We start from the raw sequence: 25,582 nt of genomic DNA on the forward strand, positions 1-25,582 counted from the left end.
CACAGAATGGGTACTCAGATGAAGTCACCACTAAGATGCAAAATGATGCCGGAGTGTGAGTGTTTGTGGTTTTCAGGGGAGAGGGAAGTGTGTGTGAGTGTGTGTGTGTGTGTGTGAGGAGGGTGCTGCTTAAATCAAGCACAAAAAGACATATGAATGAGAACAATTATTGAACTTAGAAAACATATTAGAATTCGGCTTATTACTGCATTTAATTGGGTGATTAGGGAAAGAATTGTCTTGAGAATTCATGTATTTTTGGGCTCATTACTGTAAAGTATCTGAGTCTCTGCTGCACATAGTTTCTGCCTTAAAAGATATGTGAGAAGAAAATTTCCAGTCATCCCGCTCATCCACTCAAACATCAAACAAGAAAGAAAATAGGATTGTGTGTACTTTCCTAATAAAGCAAATACGAATATAATCAAAAAGAAAGCTACAGGGAATGAAAGTGCTGAAAGTGTGATAACAGAAGCTATTCCCAAAACACACTGGAATCATTGTGAACCATTAAAATACATGTAACATGAGCTGAAGGCCTGTATTTGTCATTTTCCTACTGAAGAACTGATGAAGCAGTAGCAAGTATTTGAATGCTGTCAGACTAATTCAACTAAAGTCTGAAATGTGTATGTGAAATATATCCTGTATCACTGACTTATCTGCATCACAATCTATCAGACATTTTCAACACCTTGACTCGTTCGGGCCTCGGGCTCACGGCCAAACAAATGGAAGAGAATTGGAAAAAAAAAATCAATTTGTTCCATCACTGCTCACAGACACCAAGTCCTCATACTTCAACAACAAAACAGCGTCACTGTTGTCAAAAAAAGAACTCCTCTGACTTTTCCAAAAACAACTTGTACGAGTGTTAAAATGTGGTTAAAATCTGGCTAAAACCACTTTGTGTAGAATTTTTTAAATTTCTGACTTTGGTGCTTCAAGGTGGAAGAATCAGGAGAAAACACTGTTCAGAAATGGATGAACAGTAACATCTGGTCTGTCCTGCTTTTACTAAATATATGTAAATAGTAGCTTTAACTTTAGGCAGCTAATATTATAATATCATTATCAGTAATCAGTATCAGTAATATTAATATTAATATTAGTTTACACAACAACAAATAGCTGGAAATATTTTAGACAGTGACACAAAATAAAGTACATCCCAAATCAAAACTTACTGGGGAGATGTTCTTTTGGAACTTAAATCTTCTCGAAACTTTGCACCACTCGGACACAAATAAAGACTTTGTGCAGACTTCCAAACAGCAACCCAGAGTGCAACCACTGTGAACCAATTTCACAACAATATATTTCCACAAGAAAATCCAAAGAGGCGTGAGGGTTTTTTTTTTTTTTATATAAAAAGATTTCATGCTCATGTTCAATCAATTTGATGGGAGTGAAGCATCAAAACACGAATTCTTCCATGGCTCCACTCTTTATAACTTTGGATGCCTATTGTTTGGCTGTTTGGCTTTAGGTGGTCACAGAATTGACTGGGCTTTTGACAAAATGCGGCATGACACGCTGTTTCTCTGCACATGCTTGACCCCCTACTGGACATTTCCCACATGGTGACAGGGTGGCAAAGATTACATGACATGGGTCACTAAATATAGCAAGAAAGGCTGCCACTAAGGCGCTAAGAAGTAAACAAGAGAGGAATGGTGGACTCCTTTATCAGGTAAGGTCACTCTCTGTCTTCTTCCTCCTTTCTCCTCAACCATAAACGTGTCCATAGGGATGCAAATACTTAGACCAGCAGCTGCTAATGTCTGATACCCAGCCCAACTCCCAGTGCTTCGGTTCTTAATGAATTGAACGCATCACATGTTGTGATTTATGGCTGCTAATTTTTTTTTTTGCTTTCCCTCACTGGATCTAGCTCAGAGGCAGGACAAACTGCACTCGTGTAAGACCCGGTGAACAAAATGTGACTGATGTTCACTGTGTTCAACGAGCAAGAAGCTGTTCAAAGGGTCAGTTCACCGCCCCCTTTGTACTGGGGTGGAGGTAGAACTCTCAGAGGCAGACATCTGAAAATAAAACCGCTTAATTTTGGGTTGTGTTTACAGAGTCGATTGCTGTCCCATCAGACACAACAGGACGGTGTCTGGGTGCTTTTACACTTTTGAGGAACTTTGCACCATTGCTGTGAAAATCTTCTACCTCGTCTGTCCATGTAGACCAAATTAACAGCAGATGTAGTGAGACTAAGTAGATAACATCTCCTTTCATTTTACTTTGTGCTTTAAAGCAGACGGTGCTTTAGTCGCTGCTGTGGGCCAAAGCTGCATTTTATCTTCCGTAGCTCCCGGGGCATTTACAAAGAATGGTGTGTGCTTTTAAAAGCTGCCTTTAATCAGAGTGTGAACTGTGACTGTTATGCTCAGGGAAACCTTTTTAGAGACATTTTGTCCACAGTTATGAAAGACAAATATTGCTGTCTTTGTGTGGCACAAGGGCAAGGACAAGAATCGGCAGGTGCGGAAGTCGGTCCTACAGACGCAGTGTGTTTGCAGTTGGTGCTGTTGACTTACCCCTGTTTGACTGCTTTGTTCTTGTTCACGTCGATGGTGGTAATAGAGTGCTTGGCGCCGGACTGCACCTCCCAGTCCACTTTCCACTGGGCATTCTTCGACTTGGTCTGCAGCAGGTTCACCCCTTTCTTTGCTTTGACCCTGCAGGAAACGGCGAGAGGGGAAAAGAATGGGAAGAGTCAATTTTATTAGAGGCTATGATTTATGTGCGAGGTCAGAGGTGAACGCCCTCTGTGTGCAGCAGACCTCCTCCTTGTATTGCGTCATGGCAAAAGCAATTCCACAGATGAATCAATAACAGAGATGAATGAAGACGACAGTGCAATGATACATGAGTCCAGAAAGCTGGGACTGCCTCAGGTCACAGCGTGCACCCGCGGGGCATTTACACGGTCTTATTAACCACTGACATCTGAGAGTCTCCAAAATCAGTTCGCGTGCTTTGTGAAAACTTTTACACTCACAACTCATGATGCATCTGATCTCATATTAACCACAGATTAAATAATGCTGGATTTTCAAAAGAAGCAATATTATGATATTTTACTGATTCTGGGGTGAAATCCTCCTTCCCTAACCTCCAGCTCCACAGGGACAACAAACTGTGCAGGTAAGGCAGGGAACAGAAGCCATGGGGGTTGTAGGGATTCACGTGTTTTGCTCAAGGACACTTCAGCGGGGAGGATGTTTAAACCTGGGGACTCATACTGCCTGCTGCTTTTTAATATTTCAGGTGTTCACATTAAATTGTCCAGAGCTGAAATTATATTGCTAAAATTACGACTTTAACATTTAATTTTTAACTTTTCTTTTCACTGTTTTTTTTCCACTGACTTAACAAATAATCAATAAATTGTCAAGATGACCAACAGATTTACTGATAATGAAAATGGTCCATCTCCAAAAGCCTCCAACCAAAGGGGAAGAAATAATAACAGTATAAGGCAACATACTTATGTATCTTCCAAAACATCTACATGTAGTTTTACTCACAAACCTAAACACATATATGGTTATGGTAGAGATTGGTTGCTACGTCTGTGCAGCAAAAACCTTTCCCGTCTCTTAAAGAATGTTCAGGATGTGGTTTGTGTTTTTTACCTCTAAAATTTTTATCACCATGAGCTATTTACTGTGGCTACTGCATCCAGATAGAACTGGATTTAGACTTGAACCTGAATCATAATGAGTTAAACTTTGCAGTCGCTCCCAGACAATCAATAATGAAAAGATGTTAAAGGTGACTGTGAAAGTTAGCGGGAGGACTCTCTGGTGAGAAATGGACATTTCTGGTCCGTAATGTGATGGAAATCTTGCGAGCTGCCGGAGGAAGTGTCAGGAGATTACAGATGTCTTAAGCAGAAGCATTTACTGATGCTTGGTGCATCGAGAAGAGAGATGAGCAGTACGAGCTGATGCTGTGTATCGCCACCCAAACCTGAAGCTGTCCCTCCCGGTGACCTGCGTCTAACCTCATAACTACCTCATATGTATTACATGTCTGAATAAGGTTATTATTCATGGGACTACCTCACATTCATACATGTGTGACTGAACATGAGACACAGAGACACTGACTGGTTGTTATGGCTATGACCTCCTCCACCAGAGGCTCTGGCTTGCCAAGCTCTACTACTACAAGTGTAGGGTCTGTGTTTTTAAAGACTACTTTTAAGACTTGAAAGCCGAATACTGACTAAAGACCTAAAGAACTAAAAATTCCCTCGTATGTAACTTCTAAAACTAACAGAGTCAAAATCTTATGTGAGAAAACATCTGAGTCTGTATAAAAATGACACCGAGCGGCCGTAACAAATCATTTGAAATTTTCAATCAGCTGGATAACAATCCAGATTTGACAGCTGTCCTCTGTGACTTTACATAGACATGCTATTTGGGTGTCCACTGGCCGAAGACAAAATAAGCAGAAAGGAAAAATAAAAGCACTTTCGTCCCATTTGTTGTGATTATGGATATCTGACCGCAGAGCCACGCCCGACTCCCGCACTGATGCATGATGGAGGCAGCTGTCTCATCCATACACATGCAGAGCCAATGGAGATTATTGATCTGATGGTCTCACTTTCATGAAATACAAGACAGAGATGAATTATTAACATATTTGGCTTTTGTTTGTCTGCTCTGTGCCTTCAGGATAATTCATTAATACCCAGACTGGAAGGTAGAAGTTCATGTTCCCATAAAATTGTCCTCACAGACACTGAGAAAATATCTGTATGAAAATCTAAGTGCTAATTATTTGGAGAGTATCTGGCATTATTGTGAAGGAGGTTGTCAGTTTGGTTATAAAATATGAGTGCTGCGGATCACTCTGGGGATCTTAATGATTTCGCCGTGTTTACAGGAAGACGCTGTTGTTTTTCTCTTCCCGCCATGAGATCGCTGCACTTCCACTCTGACAAACAGCAGATCTTTCAGGACAAACTCATTGAACGCATTACCTAAATCATATTGTCCTCTCAAGTGTCTCATTTACATTCGGTTGAACGTTCGAGGCCCCTGCAACATCTTCCCCATCGTTCCATTTATTTCTGTGACAGATAAAAAATTCTGAAGTCCCGCTGAGCTGTTTCCATTTGCTACGCTAACCTGCGCTCGATGCATTGACCACTCATCCATGATTTGTGAAAGCAATTGACTTTCAGCTGAAGCTGCCCCCCACCCCACCCTCCCACCTTCAGCCAGAATAGGCGCATAGCTCAAACTGTATCTGGATCTGTATTTTAAAGTTATCACCGCCATTCTCGGTTTGCCGCTGATACTATTTAAGTATTTAACTATTTAAGTTATTTAAGGAAACTAGCTCATCATAAACATTAACTTATCTTTAGCCACAAAAGTCTTTCGCAATTTCAAAGTTTAAATTTTGTTGTTTACCCGGTTCATGGGTTTGCAGTTTCAACAGGTCCTTGATACAGCAAACCAAACGCAGGCCGTTGTTAATACCTTAACAATTGATGGATATAAGCAGAGCTCAGATACTGTAAATACAGTAAGGGCTGCAGCTACCACTGAGGAGACACTGAGACACTGACATCGTGTCCTCAGAATTGTTTATGGGAGTTTTAACAACTTGTGGAAGAGTTTAAAAAAATATTTTCATATGTTGCTGTTTTTTAGAGCAAATATTCTTAGATTTAACTGTTTGAAAGGGATTTTGTATATCTCCAACAGAAGTTAATATTTTTACTGTTAAACAGTTTTTCTCAGGGAATCATGAGCTCCTGAGGGAATCGTGTCTCGTGACCATGTGATACCAACAATAATACTGACTAAACGTTTAACTACTGAAGACAGCTTTTCCTTTAGCGATGCTATTTCTGGTACAAATCCTCCCATCAAAATTGATGTATTTTACACTTCCATTTTGTTTGAAATAACAGAAAGAAAAAAAAAATTCTCACAGGTTGCAGCTTTTAAAACATTGTTTCTTGTTATTGCAGCTCTTATTGTCTTCTTTCGTCAAATCCTCCACATTAGAGAAAACACAGTAATTATCTGATACAGCGCCGTCAAGGGGAGATGAAACAGAAATATGTAACGTTTAAGAAATCATCCTGATCAAGCATGTTTCCTTTGATGTGAGTTGAAAAGGGGAAGCATAATACCCTCAGACTCGGAGTAAATGAGGTGACCCAGTTGCTACTTGGTTATTGGAGCCTGTAACAATACTTATCATAAGAGATGATAATTACACATTATTGTAGGACATAACCACTTCCAGTGCATTTCCTGGTAAGGATGCAACCCCGATGACTAATACTTGTACTTATATTCATTACCTACACTCACCAGCAGCTTATACCAGCCACTACATATTCGTCATCATCTTCTGAGAGAGCCTGCATATTGTACAGAAACCATGTTTTTAATCAGACGGCCCTTTTCACAGACTCTGGTTCATTTTTGCGCCGCAAATGAGAGGGGATGAAGCATTACCCATGGGAGCGCCACATGAATCGGGCTCCCCATTGAACAGCGTTAATGCTGATTAATGAAAGAGCATTTTAAATGGAAAGGCTGTACAGCGGTAACCAGCAATAATACACACTCAAGTTCTCAGAATCTCCGCGAGCCCTGCTGCTGCTGCTGCTGCTGCTGCACAGGGAAACTGGAGCGGCAGTGGGAGCCACTTCAGCTAAGACAGAGCCATTTCTTACTCAGTCTGCACAGATGCCTTGTGCCATGGCAACACATATTAAGACTGTGAGTTGGCTGAGGGACTACTAAACAGAAGCGCTTTTGGTCAACACATTCCAGGCCAGATTTCTGAGCTGCCTGTTAGCTTTCCCTGGGGTTATCAGACTCAGTCTCGTATTCATTGGTAAAATAAGTATCGTTCCACACCACGAAATGACAACAACTTAATGATCAATACCAAAATTACTTCATCAGCTGCAGTGATTTTGTGGCCAACTATCAATACTTAACTTTTCAGCCAGAGTTTAGAAGTAAAACTCACATACTGGTGTAATAAGACCCTTTAAAACACGGCCCATCTGTCCCAGACTGACATTTTTAACTGCCCAGCAAACGAGCGATGGACATAAAACTGGTGTGACGCACATAGTGTATAAATTCACCAAACAAAACAAAACTTAAAATCCTTCTCTTCTTTATTTTGTATGACCTTCGCTTCAATTACAGCTTCCTCGTCCGAGTGGACAGTTTGGATCGCTCTCCGCCGGGCACAGGGACCCATGTCCTCATGACCCATTTATGACACGCCAGAAATCATGTCAACTGCCATGCCACACACTGTAATTTAATCTAACTGCCTGCTGTTAATAAATAAAATATGCAAACCAGGATTAAATCACATCTTAGCCCCCAAGTTCTTAATTTTTCCTTGATGGTCCTCTTAAAGAATATTTATTGAATAGATTTGAAAAGGCCGTCTTCACTGGCAGAGCTGTCGTGAAACTTGAATTTTTCCACAGCATAATGAGACTGATGAGACTGTAAAAATGCATTTTTAGACTGTAATCATTTTAAATATCGCCAGTGAAGTGAAATTTTAATAGTCTGTACTAGATATGCATACTGTATGTGATGAATCTGAATGGCCATTTCACAAGCATGGCACACATCAGACGCTGCACAGACAGAAGAAAAAAAAGTCAGGGTATAACAGCCGGGATGTGTCAATTCAAGGATTAAATATGATAAAAGACATGTTTCTTAAGAGACAGATCTAAAGAGCTAAGGTGTGTGGATGCTGAGAAATAGGACGGGAGCGAATCCTGACACATGGTGATGTATGTCATCGAGAGCTTTAAAGACTTGGTTGACATGTAGGCTTACATGCCAACAACAGTGATGCGCACTCTGTTGCACGCATGCTCGAGCAGTGTGGCATATGCCTTAATGATGGCACATGACTGACTTGTCGGAGTCGAGAAAGATGCTCACTTTTGAGGGCTTTGGAAAATCCGGTTAAGCCTAACTATATAAATGCTGGGTGTTATTTGGAGAAGAGCATATTGACAAAAACACATTTTTGAACTGGGATATTCAGTAATAGTCTGGGACCATGTTATCCGAAGGCTCTAAAAATGGGCAGTGACTGGACACCATAAATTAAAGTTTTGCTTTCCTCATTATTCAAGTCCAGCAGAATTGGTTTAATGGGGCTTATTGATCAACATCAGTGTGTGACTGCTGAGGATGAGCATCACTTAAGCATCACTCCAGATATACTCTAATGTGTTGAAATGTGAAAATATGGATAACTTTAAATTGGCCAGTTAAGAGCCCAAAAAACAGGCCTGGCCAGTTTGGCTCAAATGTTCAGCACAGCACAGTTTGCAGTGAGTATGCAGGTCACTTGCCAGCCGTTTGAGAACACGCTAAATACCAATTCATTATGAGCATACTTCCAGGCCTTTAGCTACGTGGCTAGCTGGAACCACCAATCTTGCGATTAGCGGATGACACTTAAACCTGCTGAGCCACAGACTCCCTAAATTGGACACTAACCTTTTAAGTGTAAGTACGTTTTGTAAGATGCTCGTCTGCAGGGGACTTTAACTTGTTTTTCCTAAAAACGTTAATAACCACATACAAATTTCCCTGGCACTTGTAATGATTTCCTTGCAATAGGCAGCAACTCTTGAGTGACAAACATGGCTTCACCCTCGGATCACAAGCAGCAATCGTATCAATCATCTCAAACACTTTGATATCTATGGTGTTTATCTTCACTAGTAAACAGCTTTGAGGTTTTCTCGACAGCAGCACAGAGGCGTACAGCTGGAAAGCCAGAAGGGAGGCTGAGCCTGCCAGGGACAGACTTTTTAATGGGAGGCTCTGAAAATTATCATATGAGAAGCTGGGGAAATATCACAGAGCAGATTACAAATTTGAAACTGCAGCTGCTGGTTTGCACATGCTGAGCTGATTTATTTCCTGTAGGTGAAAATGAGCAACGCAGTGCAGTGATAAATATGGCTTCTAAGAAGTATTCCATAGTTAGCAACAGCACATTCCCCGTTATTAACACCCAAAATTTCCAGACAAAACGGCCAGACTGGAGTTCCAACCATATCTGCTTGATTTTCAAATAATGTCAGCGCCGCCTTTGTTCCAGCTTACAGTGCTCTGTAATTAATACAAACAATAAAGTCACATTCTACCAGAAGAGATGAGTAAGCTAGATAATTATAGCAGAGATCCAACAAAAAAAAAAACATCTAATGCTGAGGTAAGATATTATCCTGCTAAACACTGCAATTACAAAACTGCTTTGTCATTTTCTTTTTGTCTGGAGACTAATGCTTTCTACCCTCAAAGTTGGAACATTTTTATGACGCCAGTCTCTGCAGGCAGCTCTGTCCTCCATTTTTGAGCGCCTGGTAATTCGTGTATTGTTGTATGCTCGCTCTCTTTGTCCAAAACAAGACAATGGACCATAATTTTGAAGGTGAAGGCTGAGATTATTCTACATATTTCCTACTGGTTCCCACCAAAATATAAAATCTTTAAAAAAGATTCAGCAAAAGTTACTCAAATGAGGAAAAAAGAGCATTTGCTGGGGACTACATTCAGCTGCGGATTAATACACAATTTGGGGCTTGATTGAGTTTTACTTTCAGCAACAGGCTGGTGTACAGTATGTGGCACTGACTACTGTGTATGCCGGTATTGTCTTTTCTTTTTAAAAGCCACAGAACTCTGAGCCCTCTGCTGAAGCCATCACCGAATCACCGCCATTGACCAACAAAGCTATGAAACCCTGCAGATACAGTATAATCATGACAAGGTGGTAAAAATCTTCCTCCTGCCCTGCCCCTTCAAAGAAGCTTGTAATCACTGATGTTATAGTTTGTGGTTTGCTTCAAGTGAAGATCTTCACGAGACCTTAGGGAGCGAAGAAGCAGAAAATTAAGTATATTGTGATGCTACATGCCTGAGCACAGGCATTATTTTTCTCTTTATTCATCACATTCAAAGGCTGCCTCAGCATGTGTGACAGAGATGCATTGTTGGGGGGGGGCACTTTTGTTCTGATGGCTTAACCGCTGGCTGGTTTTCAAACATTTTTCTCTCTCCACCTTTGAACTGCAGAGATACTCCCACAGCACTCACCTTTTATAAAGCTCAAGCCTTCTTACTCTGAGGACCAAGCTGCGAGGACTAGCTGCAGTTCATCTTAATCTAGGATTTAATCTAATTCACATCCTCCCCATCTCTCTCTCTATATATATATAAAAAAAGAATACATCAACAAAAATAAATCATCAGTGTGACAGTTCTCAAATATCAGACATGACTTCAAGCTTTTAAATGTCAGATTTTTTTTTACAATAAGAGAAAGTTATTTTTTGTCATTGTTGCCAATTAAAGCACCATATAATTCACATTTTGTACGAAGCTTATAGAACAGAAAATAGACCAAAAAGGACCAGAATCATCACAAATGTCCCTCCCCGTGGGGTGAATATCACTTACTAATCACAACCCCGCTCTCCATTCACCAACTCCATCTAGGGCTTTGCCAGCTCACCAACAAACAACGCAGGTTTTGATGAGACTTGATTTTTACACGACCACACCTCAATTTTCTTCTCCTCGTTTCTGAGCTTCACCAAATATTTCATCGGGGCCCGACTACAATTCTCCTGTGAAATTATCAAATGAAACGACCAAGACCTTCCTCTCTGTCTGCCAGCCCTGGACAGATTGGACTCCGGTATTTGGCATTCACTAGTGGCATGTTATGCTGCCGAGTGGGGCGTCGTAAACAAACATTTGATCGCGGATGATGGTGACAACAGCCCACAGAACACTTGTAGTGCCGCCATTGGGGAGCGAAACCCTGATGGATGGAGTCAGGCTTCACGGTTGTCCCTTTAGCGATGCACAGATGAAGGCAGAAAAGTAAATAAACAACTAAAATGTCAGCGCTTGAACGTCTCAGAGGCATTAGCTGCACTCCCTTTTGCATTACAGCAGAAACAGGCCTCTCCCCAACAGCTAAATTTGGCCAGCAAAGCCTTTTTCACCACTCATGTGCAGGCAGAAGCTCCATTAGCTCGTCTGAGGGGGCACTTTACAGAAAACTTTGCCACTTGTGCTACAGCAGACAACAAATTCCATTTCATGAAGATATGTATAATTCAAAATAAGTGCAGATTTTTATTTGTCCTCAGCCAGTTGTGGATGTGGTGGTGCTTTTATGTGTCCAGTGACATGCAGTTCATTTACACACTCCACTGTGCATGGTGTTTCAGCTTCGGCGTGTTATGTTTATAGGGGTTAGTTTAAAAGCAGAAAAAGTTTGTTGCTGGTTTTCAGAGCATCACTGACCCGTTCAGTTGACCTCAAAACAAATACTAAATCATTTCTCAACTGGCATCAAAACAGAGCATAATGTAAACAGAGACCTGTAAACAAAATGATCATCCATCATGTAACTGCCCTCAGTTACTTGGTCAGGACGTTTTACTTGCCTGAAGAACAGGTACAATGGCTGCACATGCGAAAAAAAACAGCCTCTACAGTATATATACATGGCAACTGCAGGAGTAGTTCATGTTTGGTAGCAGTGCAAAGACAAAATCGACAGTGTTATATGACATATGACTATTATTTGATGTTATATGATTCAGTCATGCACAAACAAACAAATGTGGCACTGTTGTGTTTGACTTACACACCTAAATGAGCCTGCCCCTCCGTTCCCAGCATCACTACTCTCAATAGTGGAGAAAAGCCAGAGCTGGCCACCATCTGATTTCCTGATCAGCCAATCGGAAAGCACGGAAAGATCTCTGAGTTTCCTGTTACCTGGCCTGCCAGTGAAACACAGAACAAAAACACTTCTCTGTTGTGTGAGCATGTATGGCTGTGGGGGGTGGGGGGGGCTTGTCAAAACTTGTGGGGTCCGTTTTGGTCCACATAAAAAAAAAGTCTCTTTGGGATGAAGAGAAGACTCCAAAGTACGGTATAGAAACCAAAGATGATCAATTGAAAACAGAAAAATAAAGATGTCATAGTGATTCGTACAGTCCTATGACAGTTGACAGTGTCTCAGAAATGCAGAGATGCAGCTGTAATGGGAGCTAAGCACAAATGACAGACAAAACTTAAAGAGCCTGATGTCTACCACTGAAAAAGGTGCTTTTTTCCTCTGTAAAGCTCCACAATTCCATCTTTACTGTGTGTCTGATGACAATTTTAGCACATCATGGGTTCCTAAGACACCATAACATCTCCGCTGACTCCAACATGAGCACACGGCTCAGTAATTCTTGTCCTCAGCAAAAAAAAAAATCTCATGCAATGCGCTCATCATTATTGCCCTGAGACAAGAGAGGTGTCAATGTCAATATGGGGGCTGCACAACATTGTCAGTCATGAAGGCTGGAGCAGCCACTGCCACAGATGTTCACTTGGCAGAGTGATGCACGATGCTGCAGAAAAAAAACCTAATGCTCATTATGAGAGTCAGACAAAAGAATGCCCCTCTAACAGTAAACAGAGCAGAGCCAGGCCATGCGAGAGGGTTCGGCCAACGGGGACATTATCAGCAGACTCAGTAATTCAGTCATTTCTGACTGAAAAAAAAAAAAAAAAAAAAAAAAGGCTACGATGTGCAGAACACTACGGCCCAGAAGTCAGGATTCGGTCTAATCTGACAAGTCACTGGAGGAGAAAAAAAGAGTGGAAAGCAGGAAAATTATTTAGTTGCTTTGATGGGAGGCTTTTCTGGAGCTGCATGGATAGATACTTATAACTGCTGATCTAATAAGGCTCCATTTAGACATATGCACTGTTTTGTATTTATGCAATGAAAGAAACAGAGAAGCCAAAAGGCAGAAAAATGCAATGTTTTGAAAGTGAAAAAGGCTAAACACACATTGGCGGCAATGGAGAAGATGTAGCTCTCTGTAGCTAGTCTAGTGATGTCTGTTGCTATGGAAAAGATCTAGACAATATAATTACAGTGTACAGGAGTGGGTTTTAAGAGGTTCAGCTTTTTTCCTCTTAAGTTTAGGTATCTTAGAAGTTTAAATCTCAGCCGTGTTCCTACTTGCTTTGACTGGATTCTGGATTCTTACTGCAAAACTCAATTACAGGCCTTAAAACAGAGGCTGTTTGTTGTTGCAGGAGATGAAAAGGGTGTTGTGGGTCTTGTGGTGGGTTTTCCCTGAAAAGGATTGAGGAGTTTACAAAGTCTCCCTCTGGCAATTCCGAGTTTCTGTGTGCAATCTGTGCATATGGACTGCAGGTAGTGTGGACAATCATTTGCAGCATTTGTCACTGCTAACCTCTAATTTGGGAGAAGATGTGTATTTTGGCACACTCTATAGACGAATGCAAACGGGGAAAGACTGGGAGAGAGGAGGCAAAACAACTTGTCGCAACCTGTGTGACTGTCAATCATATTCAGATTCAGTCATACTGCCAAATGCAAAAGCTGCCGTGGCAATCCAGAGGCTCTCTTTATCCAGCAGTAATTATGTAATGCACAGTCAAGTCTAGTCAGAAGCAAAGTGCTGTTCAACCCAGAACAATGACGAAAACAAACAACCAGAGTGTTTAATCATTGCCAAAGCAGATGTGAACATGTGAAGCTTTAATGATTCGGGGATTTTTGCTTCACTGTTCAAGTAACATTTACTTTTATACATGTGGACACACGGTTTGTCGTATGATGGAGCAGGAAAGATGAGATTGCAAGGCCCGATATCACAGAATGACTGTACTGCTTCCCCCGTCGCCGTTCCATCCAGCTGATAGTCGCCAAATTGTTGCTTCAAGCTCTGTGTGTGATAACACTGATGTTCATGTTGTGACTGAATGTGACCTTGGCAGACACATTGTCTATAGTGCTCAGGCTGTCGGGAAGTAAAACACATTAGACTTAAACCGTGTTTAATTTAACCCCGGAGGAATGTGTCTGAAGTGAGAATGCAGTTGGCCCAAACACAGGAGAAAAGCCTTGAGACTGCACATTTAATTAAGCTGACTGACCAGCTTCGATTGATGTCCCCCTGTGTTTTTAAATACCCTGAAAAGTAGAAGACCTTTGGTATTTGCTTCCAGCTACTTCAAAATGGTGGCTAGAAAAACAGTACAGGGGCTGTTTCGACCTATTGTTTTCAGTACTGGTGAATGTGTGAAATTGTTTTTTGATAAACTGATTCTTTGTATGGTTTATATAATCTAATTTAAAAAAAATTTCTGATCAATTTTTCTGATCAAGAGTCCAAAACCCAAAGATATTCTATACACAAATATACAAAGCAGAGAGAAGCAGAGGAATCCTACGGATCCACTGAAAACTGTGTACATTTCGCTCATAAACGCCTTTTACATTTAATCAACTGCCAAAACTGTTAGCGAATAACTTTCTGCGGTCTGATTCATCAGTTAACCTCAAGTTTGTAACACAGGTTTTCAAAGACTCAAGCTCAAGCAAAAATAACACTGACGAAATCATGAGGGTTGCTTTGTCAGACTTTGGAAAGCCTCCTCCGGAGCCAGAGAAGACATAATACAAGTGTTTTCACAGTGTGAACAGCACTCCCCATGAAGCGTGAACTGATGTTCACCGTGTAAATGTGGTAGACTGCCCTTTAAACACAGTGCTTTGCACTGTGGGGCAGTGGATAAAGTCCGAGCAGATCTTCGGATTTACTTGCATCACTGGAGCAGTTATATTTAAAATATAAAGCTATAAACAGACACGCTGAGGGCTAATGAACTGATCAACAGGCACCAACTTACTGCAGTTGACATCAGTGGATTGCGAGGCTTCACTCACACAGCTTGTCTGAACCTCTCCACATTCCCGGGATTTACATCTTCTAATGTATAGATCAAAGTAAAGACAATAACATTTAGTTTCTGCTGTCAAGGCAAAAAAAAAAAAAAAAAAGTTCCACTTGCTACACTACAAATAAATCTGCTCTGGTCCTTCAGTGTTCCAATAACAAGGCGGTGCCAGAAGTGAACACATGCTGAACACAAATCCTGACACATAAGCTACGGAATGGTATCCCATTTTTTTTCCCCTTTTGTGTGTCTCCCCCACACATGCACAGGATGCACATGCAACAACATGGAGGAGACAGCACTGGCTGGGAAGGCGTCCTCTTGGAGGACAATTATTCTAAGTAGTCTTCCCATCAGCCAGAGCCGTGAGCAGAAGACCCTCGGGTGAGCCAGAACCTTTCTGTGGAGGCAATCGGGGAAATAGCCACTGTCCAATTTATTTGATAAGGCGAGTGGAGCTCAGACCTGCCAACAGATGCAGAGGGGAAGAAAATTGGGGCCGTGCCGCAACCAAGTTGCTGACATTTTCAGAGTTCAAATCACTATGCATACATAGTGATTATAATAATATTTCTGCCAGGGTTCAGGGTAGATATTCAAAGTTCAGGGTGCAATGGACAACTGTTAGCTTTCAGTATAAGCTAACAGTTAACATACTGCAATGACTAGGACATCAAGCAAAATGTATGGGTTACTACTACTCGCTGGAGCATGAGATAGCAGTGATTACAATACAGTGAAAGTGGGCAACTGAGCATCCCTTCAAGGTACCGACAACAGGAGATTAAATTCAAAGATCTTTTCGAGCAGGGTGGGGTGGGGTGGGGGGGGGGGCGGTGGTGTCAGCGCTCCTGATGTTCTCAACTTTTCCCCTGAGGAACTTCTATTTCACATTGGACAGCTCTGAGTAAAACTAGCTCTCTCTGGAGATTCTCACCCACACACAGAAGCCAGTGTAAAAGAAATGCCATCTCTCTGTGGGGACACACAGACGCACGCAGGCACACGCACGCACACACAGACACACAGACACACACACACACACACACACACAGTAACAGAAATGGTGCCTTCACAAAAAATAAATAAATAAAAAATCACAAAGGCATGGCCTACAGCATCCTGTCATATAAAGCTTTGAAATGATCGTACCATACATGGGTTTAACCTGTGCTAAGTGTGTGTTAAAGGTTCGCCACATTAGCTTTGAGAAATACTTTAAAATACTCATAATTATTCTAAAACTAATGAGACAGCAGTGCTGAAATTATTAATATATATATATATATTTTTTTTTTTTAATCAAAAGAAATTTTTCAGGATTCAGTTATTGGATTCTAAGAAATTTTTAACAACAATACAAGCAAGTACAAGTTCAGCTTCTATTATAGCTCTAGAATAAACTGAATTATGGCACAGTCTCAGAAGAGAAACATATCCAGTCATCCTGGGAAAAGCCAAAGAGAAAATCAGCCCATGTCAGGAGGAATGTGGTCAAGAATCCTCAGGGTTAAAACATCAGTTAAGAGATAAAGGTTACAGACTCGATTATTATCATTTGTTTAGTGTACACTGATTGTGCCAGGAATCAGTGTAAGGGAATACACTTATTAGCCTTTAAATAGCCACACTATCTCTTGAAAATGAAATGAGGCATTCCAGGGACCGATCCTGATGAGTAATAAACTGGTTCATATAAGGATTCTTCCATTTGCCTTTTTGACGCTGCATGATTAAACCGTGAAAAGAATACACATTAAAAGTTTACAGTCCCTCACACTAATGGCTCATAATTAAGGACATCCAGCACCATGAGTTAACTACCTGTAACTCAGGCCAACTCAGGCCATTCAGAATGTAAAGTGGCTCTTGAACTGAAGGCGTTCTCAATGAGTATAATATCTCACATCTAAGGTGTCCTCAGCTGTTCTGGACTGAAAAGGTCAGGCATTATCAGAATTGTCTGTCTGTTCCCGAACACTGTTAGAAACAGTCCATGCCACCTCTGTAGTACAGGTTGATAGCGTGTAAAGTAAAGATGAGCACCCGAGACGCAGAAGCTGATGACACAAATAAACCAAGAAACCAAAGGTACGTGATGAGACTGCTGGAGCTGAGGAGGTGCTGTAAACCAACTGTGGACTGGGCCTTTCAAGTTACCTCACACTTTATGGCACCGATCCAAGCGCTGCATCTCAAAGAAAGGTAACTCTGTTGGATGATCAGTGTTCCAGACAGGTCATGTTGCAGACAGGATAAAAGGCAGACAGAGCACCGAGAACCATGTCAGATCCTCATTGGACCCGCAGCTCAACCTACACCCAAAGGAAACCGTCCATCTCGTATTCACACAGCTTTCTTGTGCTTCTCCTACATTGCTCATCGATTTTCAAAACATCTTTGGTAATCTGAGGCAAACAGAACTCCTCTGGCAGAGCGCTGGCAGCAGCTCTCTGAATGATGTCAATTATCCTGCAACACATGACAGCAACACACCTGAGAACAGCTCTGCGCTATCTGACATACCCTTACCTTGCAAATCTAGCTCTTTCAAATGCAAATCTGCCTTTATTTCCCCGAGGCACAGGAATTCCTCCGTGAACACCTACTGTATCTCAAATTGGTTGAGAGAAAGGGAGAGAGACGCCCCCCCCGAGAAAGAAGCATGAATATACAGTCTAAAGTGGCCAATAATCTACCCAAGATGGAGAAACGCTCCACCCGAGCGCTGCTGAGACTGAGGGGAATGCTCACGGAGATGAGTGACACCTTCTAAACGTCTCTCCACATCAGATTTAAAGTGAAAACGGGAGACACCTTGAAGTGTTATTTCAAAGTAAGATGACATTACAACAAATTCACATGCCCAAATAGCTGTCGTTATCTGCCAGAAAGTATATACGCTGGCCTGTCTCCAGGAAGACCGGAAGTCTGTGGAAGTACTTTCCTGGCAGAGGAAACATCTTCGTCTGTTTATCTCTTTTAAAGCCTTGTAAATTTCTTCCATAGCATCTCACAGACTACATGGACTGCAGAAACGTCTTCCACTATCTCAGAAGCGAAGTTCTGTGTCCCCTATGTCCTTCACCACAGCTTCACTAAATATTTATCCAATCCCAAGAACAGACCTTATGTTATCCCTTACTGAATGAACAAGGAACTTAGTATTGTCATGGGACCAAGATGTCATTCAGTTTGTCCAGTGCTCTAAATACATCTCTAATCCTGAATATAACTCCTTCCATTTTTTTTTTAATCAAAAGGTGATGTTTTGTGAGACTTTTTTTTTCTACATCCGTAGTCAAAACCAGAGCTCCAGAAAAGTTCGTGAACCGTAAATATAATCCGTGGCTTTGCAATATGTAGTCAGCCATGTGAAAAGATTCCAGGGCATATTTGTTATTCAAGATCACAACAAAATGGTACCTGACCTTGTCAGAAAATCTGCAGGTTTTTGCTGCCTTTCTCATGGTCAAAGCAACCAGTCACTGCCCCCCCCCACAAAATGCACTCCCGATCAGGCAGCTTAATCAGGAATGCCATTTGCCCGGTTGAAATGCATGTCTAAAAGAACACAAAGATTTAAAAGACTGATTGAGGCAAATGCAAGGTGAGGAGCGGAATGGATGAAAGCTACCCTGCGGCATTTTAGAGAGATGATTCAGAATACCAGAAAAAAAAATCAAAAGACAGAAAAATGAACCAAACAACCGACGATACCGCAGAACAGCGTTTCATCCCCATACTGCCCTCTTGACATGCAGTTCCAGTACATCATTAGTAAACAGGCAGCACATCCTCTTTACAGACTGGTGTCTGAACTCTCTTTGCTCTGTTTCATCAAGTAATGTGCAAATTTTAAATGTGGTCAGGGCTCACCTGCCTTTACTCAGGCTTCACTTGTCCTCTGTGGAAAGTATCCATGTGACCCTTGCTTTCTTGCAACACAAGTTAGAAATGGCTGCCAAACTATTTTCTAAATATTCTGCGGCACCTCTGGAGGGCAGTGGTAGGTAGATGAGAAGATAAACATACAGATATATTATAGGACTGGAAAAGACGGAGGTGATTAACTTTTCAAATTGTCCTGCACATACAACAGCAGCACCCAACTATACAACCAACCTGGAACTGAATACCTGTTTGCTATAAGCCCATGACAAGCAATGTGATCGCTCTAATTGTAGCTCATACGGCACCCACAGCCAACAAGACATAGCTGTTAGACTTTGAGGACATTTTCCTGAGTGCATTCGAAAAAATATCCTTTGAAAAATCACATTTTAAACCACTATGTCAATTTATATTTAAAAGTAAACAAAGAGGTATATCAAGATGTTATTTTCCCGTCATTCATGTGCGCAGGAACTCGGCCAGGCGCAGTCAGAGAAGGACTGTAATTCTCATGCATTATCGACGCCCACAGCAGGAAGTGACACTAGAAATGTTTTTTTTTTCAGTCACCACGCTCGGTTTAATCCTTCATTTTTTTTCATACAAGCGCAGTCATACAAAAAGAGGCATCGTAACCTAATATTGTCCTTTACCATTTTTACCATTAAAAATACAACCATGATTCAGCTCAGGACACTTTAATTTGGCAGAAAAAAAAAAATCTCATCAACCCCTCCTGTTGTGCCAGCCACCAACTCTGTTTACTCTAAGGCCAATGACTCAGTAAAATGAGCTGATATTCAAAGTGTGTTGTATTTAAATGCACCCAAACTGTTTTCTAATCAGCTGAATGAAAATTACCTTCCTTAATTACTTAGCCTGAAAGGACATAATGATACAGACTTCTACAAATTGGATCATAAAGTTGGATGAGCACAATCTGCACTTGCTGCATATCCAAAGTAAATATATAAATACTCCAGTCATAACTAAGTACCTGGAGAAACAGGGACTCTGTTAGACCACCTCTTCTGCAGCTCCTGGGAAATTAGAGTCTCGGACTGTTGAAAGGTTACCAGCAATCCATAACTTCTAACTTCTAAAGTCAATTAAGGACAAAACAGTTCCCACATTATAGTATACAGCTGGCTTTGGATGACTCCTTGTGGGGCATCTTATTAAAATGCAAACACTGTGATTGTGTGCAGCTATCTCTATAGAAGGGGCCACACTCTCCCTCTCCCATTCGCTGTATCATCGTGAATCATGGATAATCATCAAACTATCTAGATGCTTTTTAGTCCTTTTACAGTAAAATTAAGTTTGAGCTCATGCCTTTGCAGAATCAGTTGCTCAGTACAAACAGTCCTGCACTGTCAGACACTAGTTCACTTCAGCATCTTCCTAATGTAACCGCACACAGCTCAGTTGAAGTAGGTCCAACCTTCCTACGCTTTATGTTATCTTGGATCCACTATTCTGGAATTTATTAACAGCAATGCATTATTGAATGCCCTAAATTTAAGAGCACCTGGTAATACATTAAAAAGCTGCTGTAAGAACATGAACTATATTTATCTCAAAGGAAACATCTGTGACCAAGAGGCTCTGTATACATGGAAAATAAATACATAAATAGTGAAAGTACAGAAAAAAGAGAAAGACATCTAAATATCTTTGTTACTGTTGCAATATGTTGAAAAAAGACCAGCATTCCTTAAAACGAAATCTCCTTCCTACTTTCCGTACACCGAATTGCTTCCTTTCACAGATACATCACTTTCCCTCTTTGCCTTCATTACTCAGTTTTTACTGAAGCGTCTAAATGCTGGAAGTGGTTTCTCCATTGGCCTCTTGCTCTTTCCACCTTCTGGCGTTGTAAAAAAACGGATAAATCTGGCTCAGTTTGCAGTGAAAGAGCAGAACGGTTTTCCCTATTTCCACAAATCATTCTCTCTTTCTGTCTCTGACTAAAAAGCAATCCGGCCGACTTCCCACCGAACCTGACCTGGTGGCACAGAAGCATGGAATTCAGAGTGGAGGATGGCAATCTGCAAGGGAATGGTCATGTGCGTTTGCAATAATTACACAAATGCCTCAACCTAGATGTTACTATTGATTTATTGATTTTAAAATCCTTTATGCGGTATAAGTACCAGCATTTCTTCCTAAAGCAATCTGCGCCTCAAATTTCTTCCATATGGATGCCGCTCTGAGAAGTCTGCTCAATCTCACTATCTCATATAGCTATCTTAACTGTGTGAAATAATCCTGTAGCTGCTGTTGACAGTTGAGGGGGCTGCTTCCCTGTGGCAGTTAGTGCGGATGGAAATGGTATTATTCTGTGCAGTTTATATAACTTATCCATCCATCTTTGTGTGCACTCTCGTTTCTCTGCCCTTTCACCAAAGAGCAGAAACAATGACGCCAGATTAATTTCAAGACGATATAAATGTCAGGTTGAGCACTTTTGAAAATCAATGAAATATCAGCCAATCCCCTCTGCATACTGAATATTGCAAAGTACGAAGAACAGCAAAGGAACGATCACAAGAAAACCACTGACGAACAAATACTTTCGTTGGTTTCAGTCGTGTTTTTCATCATCACCATTCATCTGAATGAATCGAACAACTGACACGGTATCTACACGCACAAATAAAGAGGAGGAAAGAGTTTGGCGGAAAAAAAATATTTAGTTTTGCATTAATAACTTTAAAAATAAAACATTGTGATTCAGGGATATGAAGGCTCCATCTGTAAATTCCATCCCATGAAAGCTTTTCAGTCAAAACCATGTTCACTCTTTCTCTGCATTTACCTTCACTGTCTCACTTCAGCACACATTCAATTCCAACATGAAACAGTGTTTAATTAAACCTTCACTATATACAGCTGAAGGCTTCTCCATATAATCAGCACGTGGTTCGAACAGTTAGTAGAGCACAGCAGGCATTAAAACACAGCCTTTGAATTAGCTGTGGTTTGAAATGGCACTGCTATTTGTCCACAGCTTAAACTGGAAGACTCCTACGACATGAATGTTTCATACAAACCCCACGAAACGTGAGGCCATCTTTCTAAAAGAGACAAAACACAGCAAGAGATGCAGTGCCTCCTTAAATGTGCTTTAGGCTATTTTCAGCTGCATAACATGGAAGCCACTTGTAGATGAGGGAGATATGTAGTAAAATAATTCATCCAGTCTTTGTAGAATAAAGTGTAAACCACCTAATTATTAAACAGTTCACACAAACAAAGTTTCAGGACATCAAAATCTAACTGAGAAAGATTTACAACAACTATATTACTTCCCTTTGTGGCATTTGAAAATAGCAAGTTTGGCCCAAAACCAGTATTTTGTAGCAGATTGTGTGTCTGACCGGAGTGACTGATAAGAAAATGAAAAAGAACAGCAACGTGACAACTTACAGATGGACTGAGAATAGTGGGGGTGGCTTTGGAGAGGACACTGACCTGAGCAGAAATGGTGGTCCTGCCAACACAACGACAACACAACAGAAACTGGAATCGATTTCTACAGTGTTCTTAGTTTAAAAGCACAGGACAGAGCAGAGAATTTAATGTGAGAAAAAAAAAAAACTTTTACCGTCAAGATGACCTTCGCTGTCGTTAATCCAAGTCTATCTTTTTGATCATTATTAGTAATTTTTCAACGTGGCTTGACAACACACGTCGAATGGCCTCCTAATAAAGCCCACTAAAGTGAACCGAACAGAAAAGGCAGGAAGTGAAGTGACTCAACTCGCGTCACACTGAGTATGTAATCATTACAGCCCTACTGCTTTCACCTCTTCACGCCTGGCTCTAATACTCACCGACCTGTCCTCATGTCAACCCCACCTTAATGTACTTCCCCAGGCTCCATTTAAATCACTCCGCTCCAGTTCCCTCCATCCTCCAGCCTCTTCCCTCCGCGGTTTATCTTCTTCTTGTTCGCCCGCTCTCCCTTTTTCTGTCTCCTCACCCGACCACTCTAATTGCCTTGCTTTGCCAAATGAGCCAACCAATTGTGCCTCCAGTTAAAAGCTGATGAGGAGTCTGCCCTATCCGGCCCTCCAACTCGTTGGCTTGGGAAGCTACATAAAGAGGGGAGAGATGAATGAAGCTTGCTGCTGAATGCAGATGCCATCTCCTCTGCGCTGACAACCATAGCCTGTGACATGCAGCATGCAATCAAATTTCAGCGTCCCGCGAGAGTCAGGTTTCTGGCACTCACATCTCTGCTTTTCCAAACCTCGTGTCAGCGTCGTTTTCATGGATCAGCTGATGTGTATACTGGGTTACTGATACCCAGGGGAAAAGAAACTCTTTCTCTATGTGCTTTGTACACAAGTCAGAGATTTACAATAACTGTATCTGTCAGTATTGAAAACTTTGCAGAAGGGTAAACAGTAAAGAAGGGAAGGAAAAGCGAAGGACAAGAAAAAGTGAAGTGATAAACAACCCCGCTTCCTTATCACTTTTCAGGGTCAAAAGTTATTCCACAAAGACACATGTTTCTGAGCTAAATCAGGGATCATCGTACAACTGACAATCACCATCAGGAAAGCATTAATTCATCAAGTCACTACAGTGGTGAGTGCTTTGCGACTAATCACTCCCTCTCTCTTTGGGTCTTTAAAAAAAAGTTAGTTTAGTATTTCACTTCCATAAAGTTTGGGGACAGATTAATAGTAAAATCTGAAACAGCAGACGCCAAAATATTCTGACTTTCAGTTCCTAAAAAGGATCAAGAAAACAAATATTATTGTAGGTTCAAGCAGCAGTTTGCAGAGGCCAAACTGATACACACACACCCACACACACACACACACACACACACACACACACACACACACACCCACACACACACACACACACACACACACACACACACACACACACACACACACACACACACACACACACACACCCACGCTGCAGCTGCAGCTGTAGCTGTGTTGTTTACCCACTTCACCCTGCAGAGGTGTCCTCCTTTATGGAGTCATGCTGGTGACAGCCCTAAAGCTCCTGTGTAGCTGCTGCGCAGGTGGCTACTGAGCACAGATTTTTAAGATGAGACTCATAAAAAAAAAAAAAAAAAAAAAGCACTGGATACCTCAAGAGCACGTTTGACCAACTTACTCAGAGAGAACGCTTCAACAAATATTTTCCACTTGCCTCTGAGTTCAGATCAGTCATAGACAAACACTGGCTTATTGTTGATACTTATCCAACTCTCAAGTGAAGGTTTAACCATCCTCCTACATTGATCTTCAAATGCTGCACTAATATAAGAGATGTTTTGTGGAGATCTGTCTTATACTGTAGCCTGTGCGTACACCCACTCCAAACATATTGCTGCCTCTGTAGCCAGTGTGAATTTACACAAAAAAAAAAAACTGCTGGTATGAGTCGAAGTGTTAATACATGGTTTGTTTTCCTGCAGCACCATGTATGTTATCCATCTCATCCAAAGACCCTGCGGTCTGTGTTAGGTGGTAAAAACGTGCATACAGCACCGGAGCAATAACAGAACGAGAGAGTACGCACAACACCAGCAGCCGCCCACTTTAAACCGGATGAGCTCAGTGTCAATGTGCTCGCACTGAAATGGTTGGGAAACCACCTGGGGGAGGCGAGGACAACAGGAAGCTTTTACAGGAGAAAACCTATTGGACGCGCCGGCTCCAGTCATGGTTAAAAGAAGAGTAGCTATCCTGTATCTGTGCTAGAGACACACAGCTGAAATTGATATTGATCTTTCCTTCTGACTCTGGGTAAGACAACGAGCTGCTTGCGTTTCAAAAATAGTTGAGCTGTTCCTTTAAAACTAAGAAAGACAAAACAGCTTTTACTTGCTTTTCCAGTAACGTTGTGTCTTCGTTTTACATTATAGTTGCATCAGTAACATGTGCATGTAAATGTGTGTACGTCAGGGCGACGCGGTGCTGAAACCACAATGCAAACTCTGCATTCATAATGGTGGTGCAATTATAGCTGGACACAGGTTGCACGCTATATTCTTGTTTGTACTGTGCTGTAGAATATATCAATACCGCCGTGGGTAATGCGTGCATCCTCAAGCTGTGTGTGAGTGTGTGTGCGGCTGTATGTATGAGGCTTATAAAGTAAATTATACAAAGTAAAGTGTTTCTACAACCCCATGCTTGGCTTTCACAGCAGGACAACAGGGCCAACGCGGACTTACTCATTATTCATGTCCCCACCGTTTCTTCACTAACAAAATTAATGTGAATGTGTGAGTGTTGCTGCTGCAGGATGTGATTCGTCAGTTCCGCTCTGCTGTCAAAATAACTGTTGTGAGTTTTTTCCCCATGTGAGAGAGGAGAGGAGGCGATTATGGGATAGTTTAGAGGAGAGGAAGAGAGAGATCAGGGGAAAATGCTTGATAGAGGTGAGGAACAGTGGAAAACAGATGTTGTAAAGGTGAGACAGGTGAGGAGTGATGAGCGGCACGATGATATATCAAAAAAAACCTTTTTGGTTTCGGAGAGTCTTTTCTATTGGAAGAGTGTAAGCAGTTTGTGCTGATAGATGAGTGTGTAGTCTGAGAGTGATAGAGGACCATGTTTTCCAGAGAAATATTTTCCAGAACTTTTTTTTTTTCTAATTCTGTGCTGACTTTAGGCTAAGTACAGAAGTTTTAAGTACTGACACACACACACTCATGGTCGCAGCAGATAAACTCAAACACAAAATAAAAGTCAGGCAGTTGAGCGAAAGAAGAGTGTTGACTTACATGCATTGTTTTATTCATAAGGGATGGTGAAACGGGACCTTTTGATATTTTGCAGCTGATGATGTTGTTC

At 41.4% G+C, this 25,582-nt stretch overlaps 1 protein-coding gene across 1 annotated transcript in view; it reads right to left on the bottom strand.

Annotated features, from left to right (window-relative positions):
* Window positions 1-25,582, bottom strand: part of tmem132e (transmembrane protein 132E) — a 91,748-nt gene that overhangs the window by 47,290 nt on the left and 18,876 nt on the right. Inside the window, exon 3 of the mRNA XM_041052480.1 lies at window positions 2,550-2,690. Within this exon, the coding sequence (XP_040908414.1) occupies window positions 2,550-2,690 (141 nt within the window). The remainder of the gene's footprint in view (window positions 1-2,549; window positions 2,691-25,582) is intronic.

Source organism: Toxotes jaculatrix, chromosome 12, assembly GCF_017976425.1.
Source record: "Toxotes jaculatrix isolate fToxJac2 chromosome 12, fToxJac2.pri, whole genome shotgun sequence".
Taxonomy (NCBI): Eukaryota; Metazoa; Chordata; class Actinopteri; family Toxotidae; genus Toxotes; species Toxotes jaculatrix.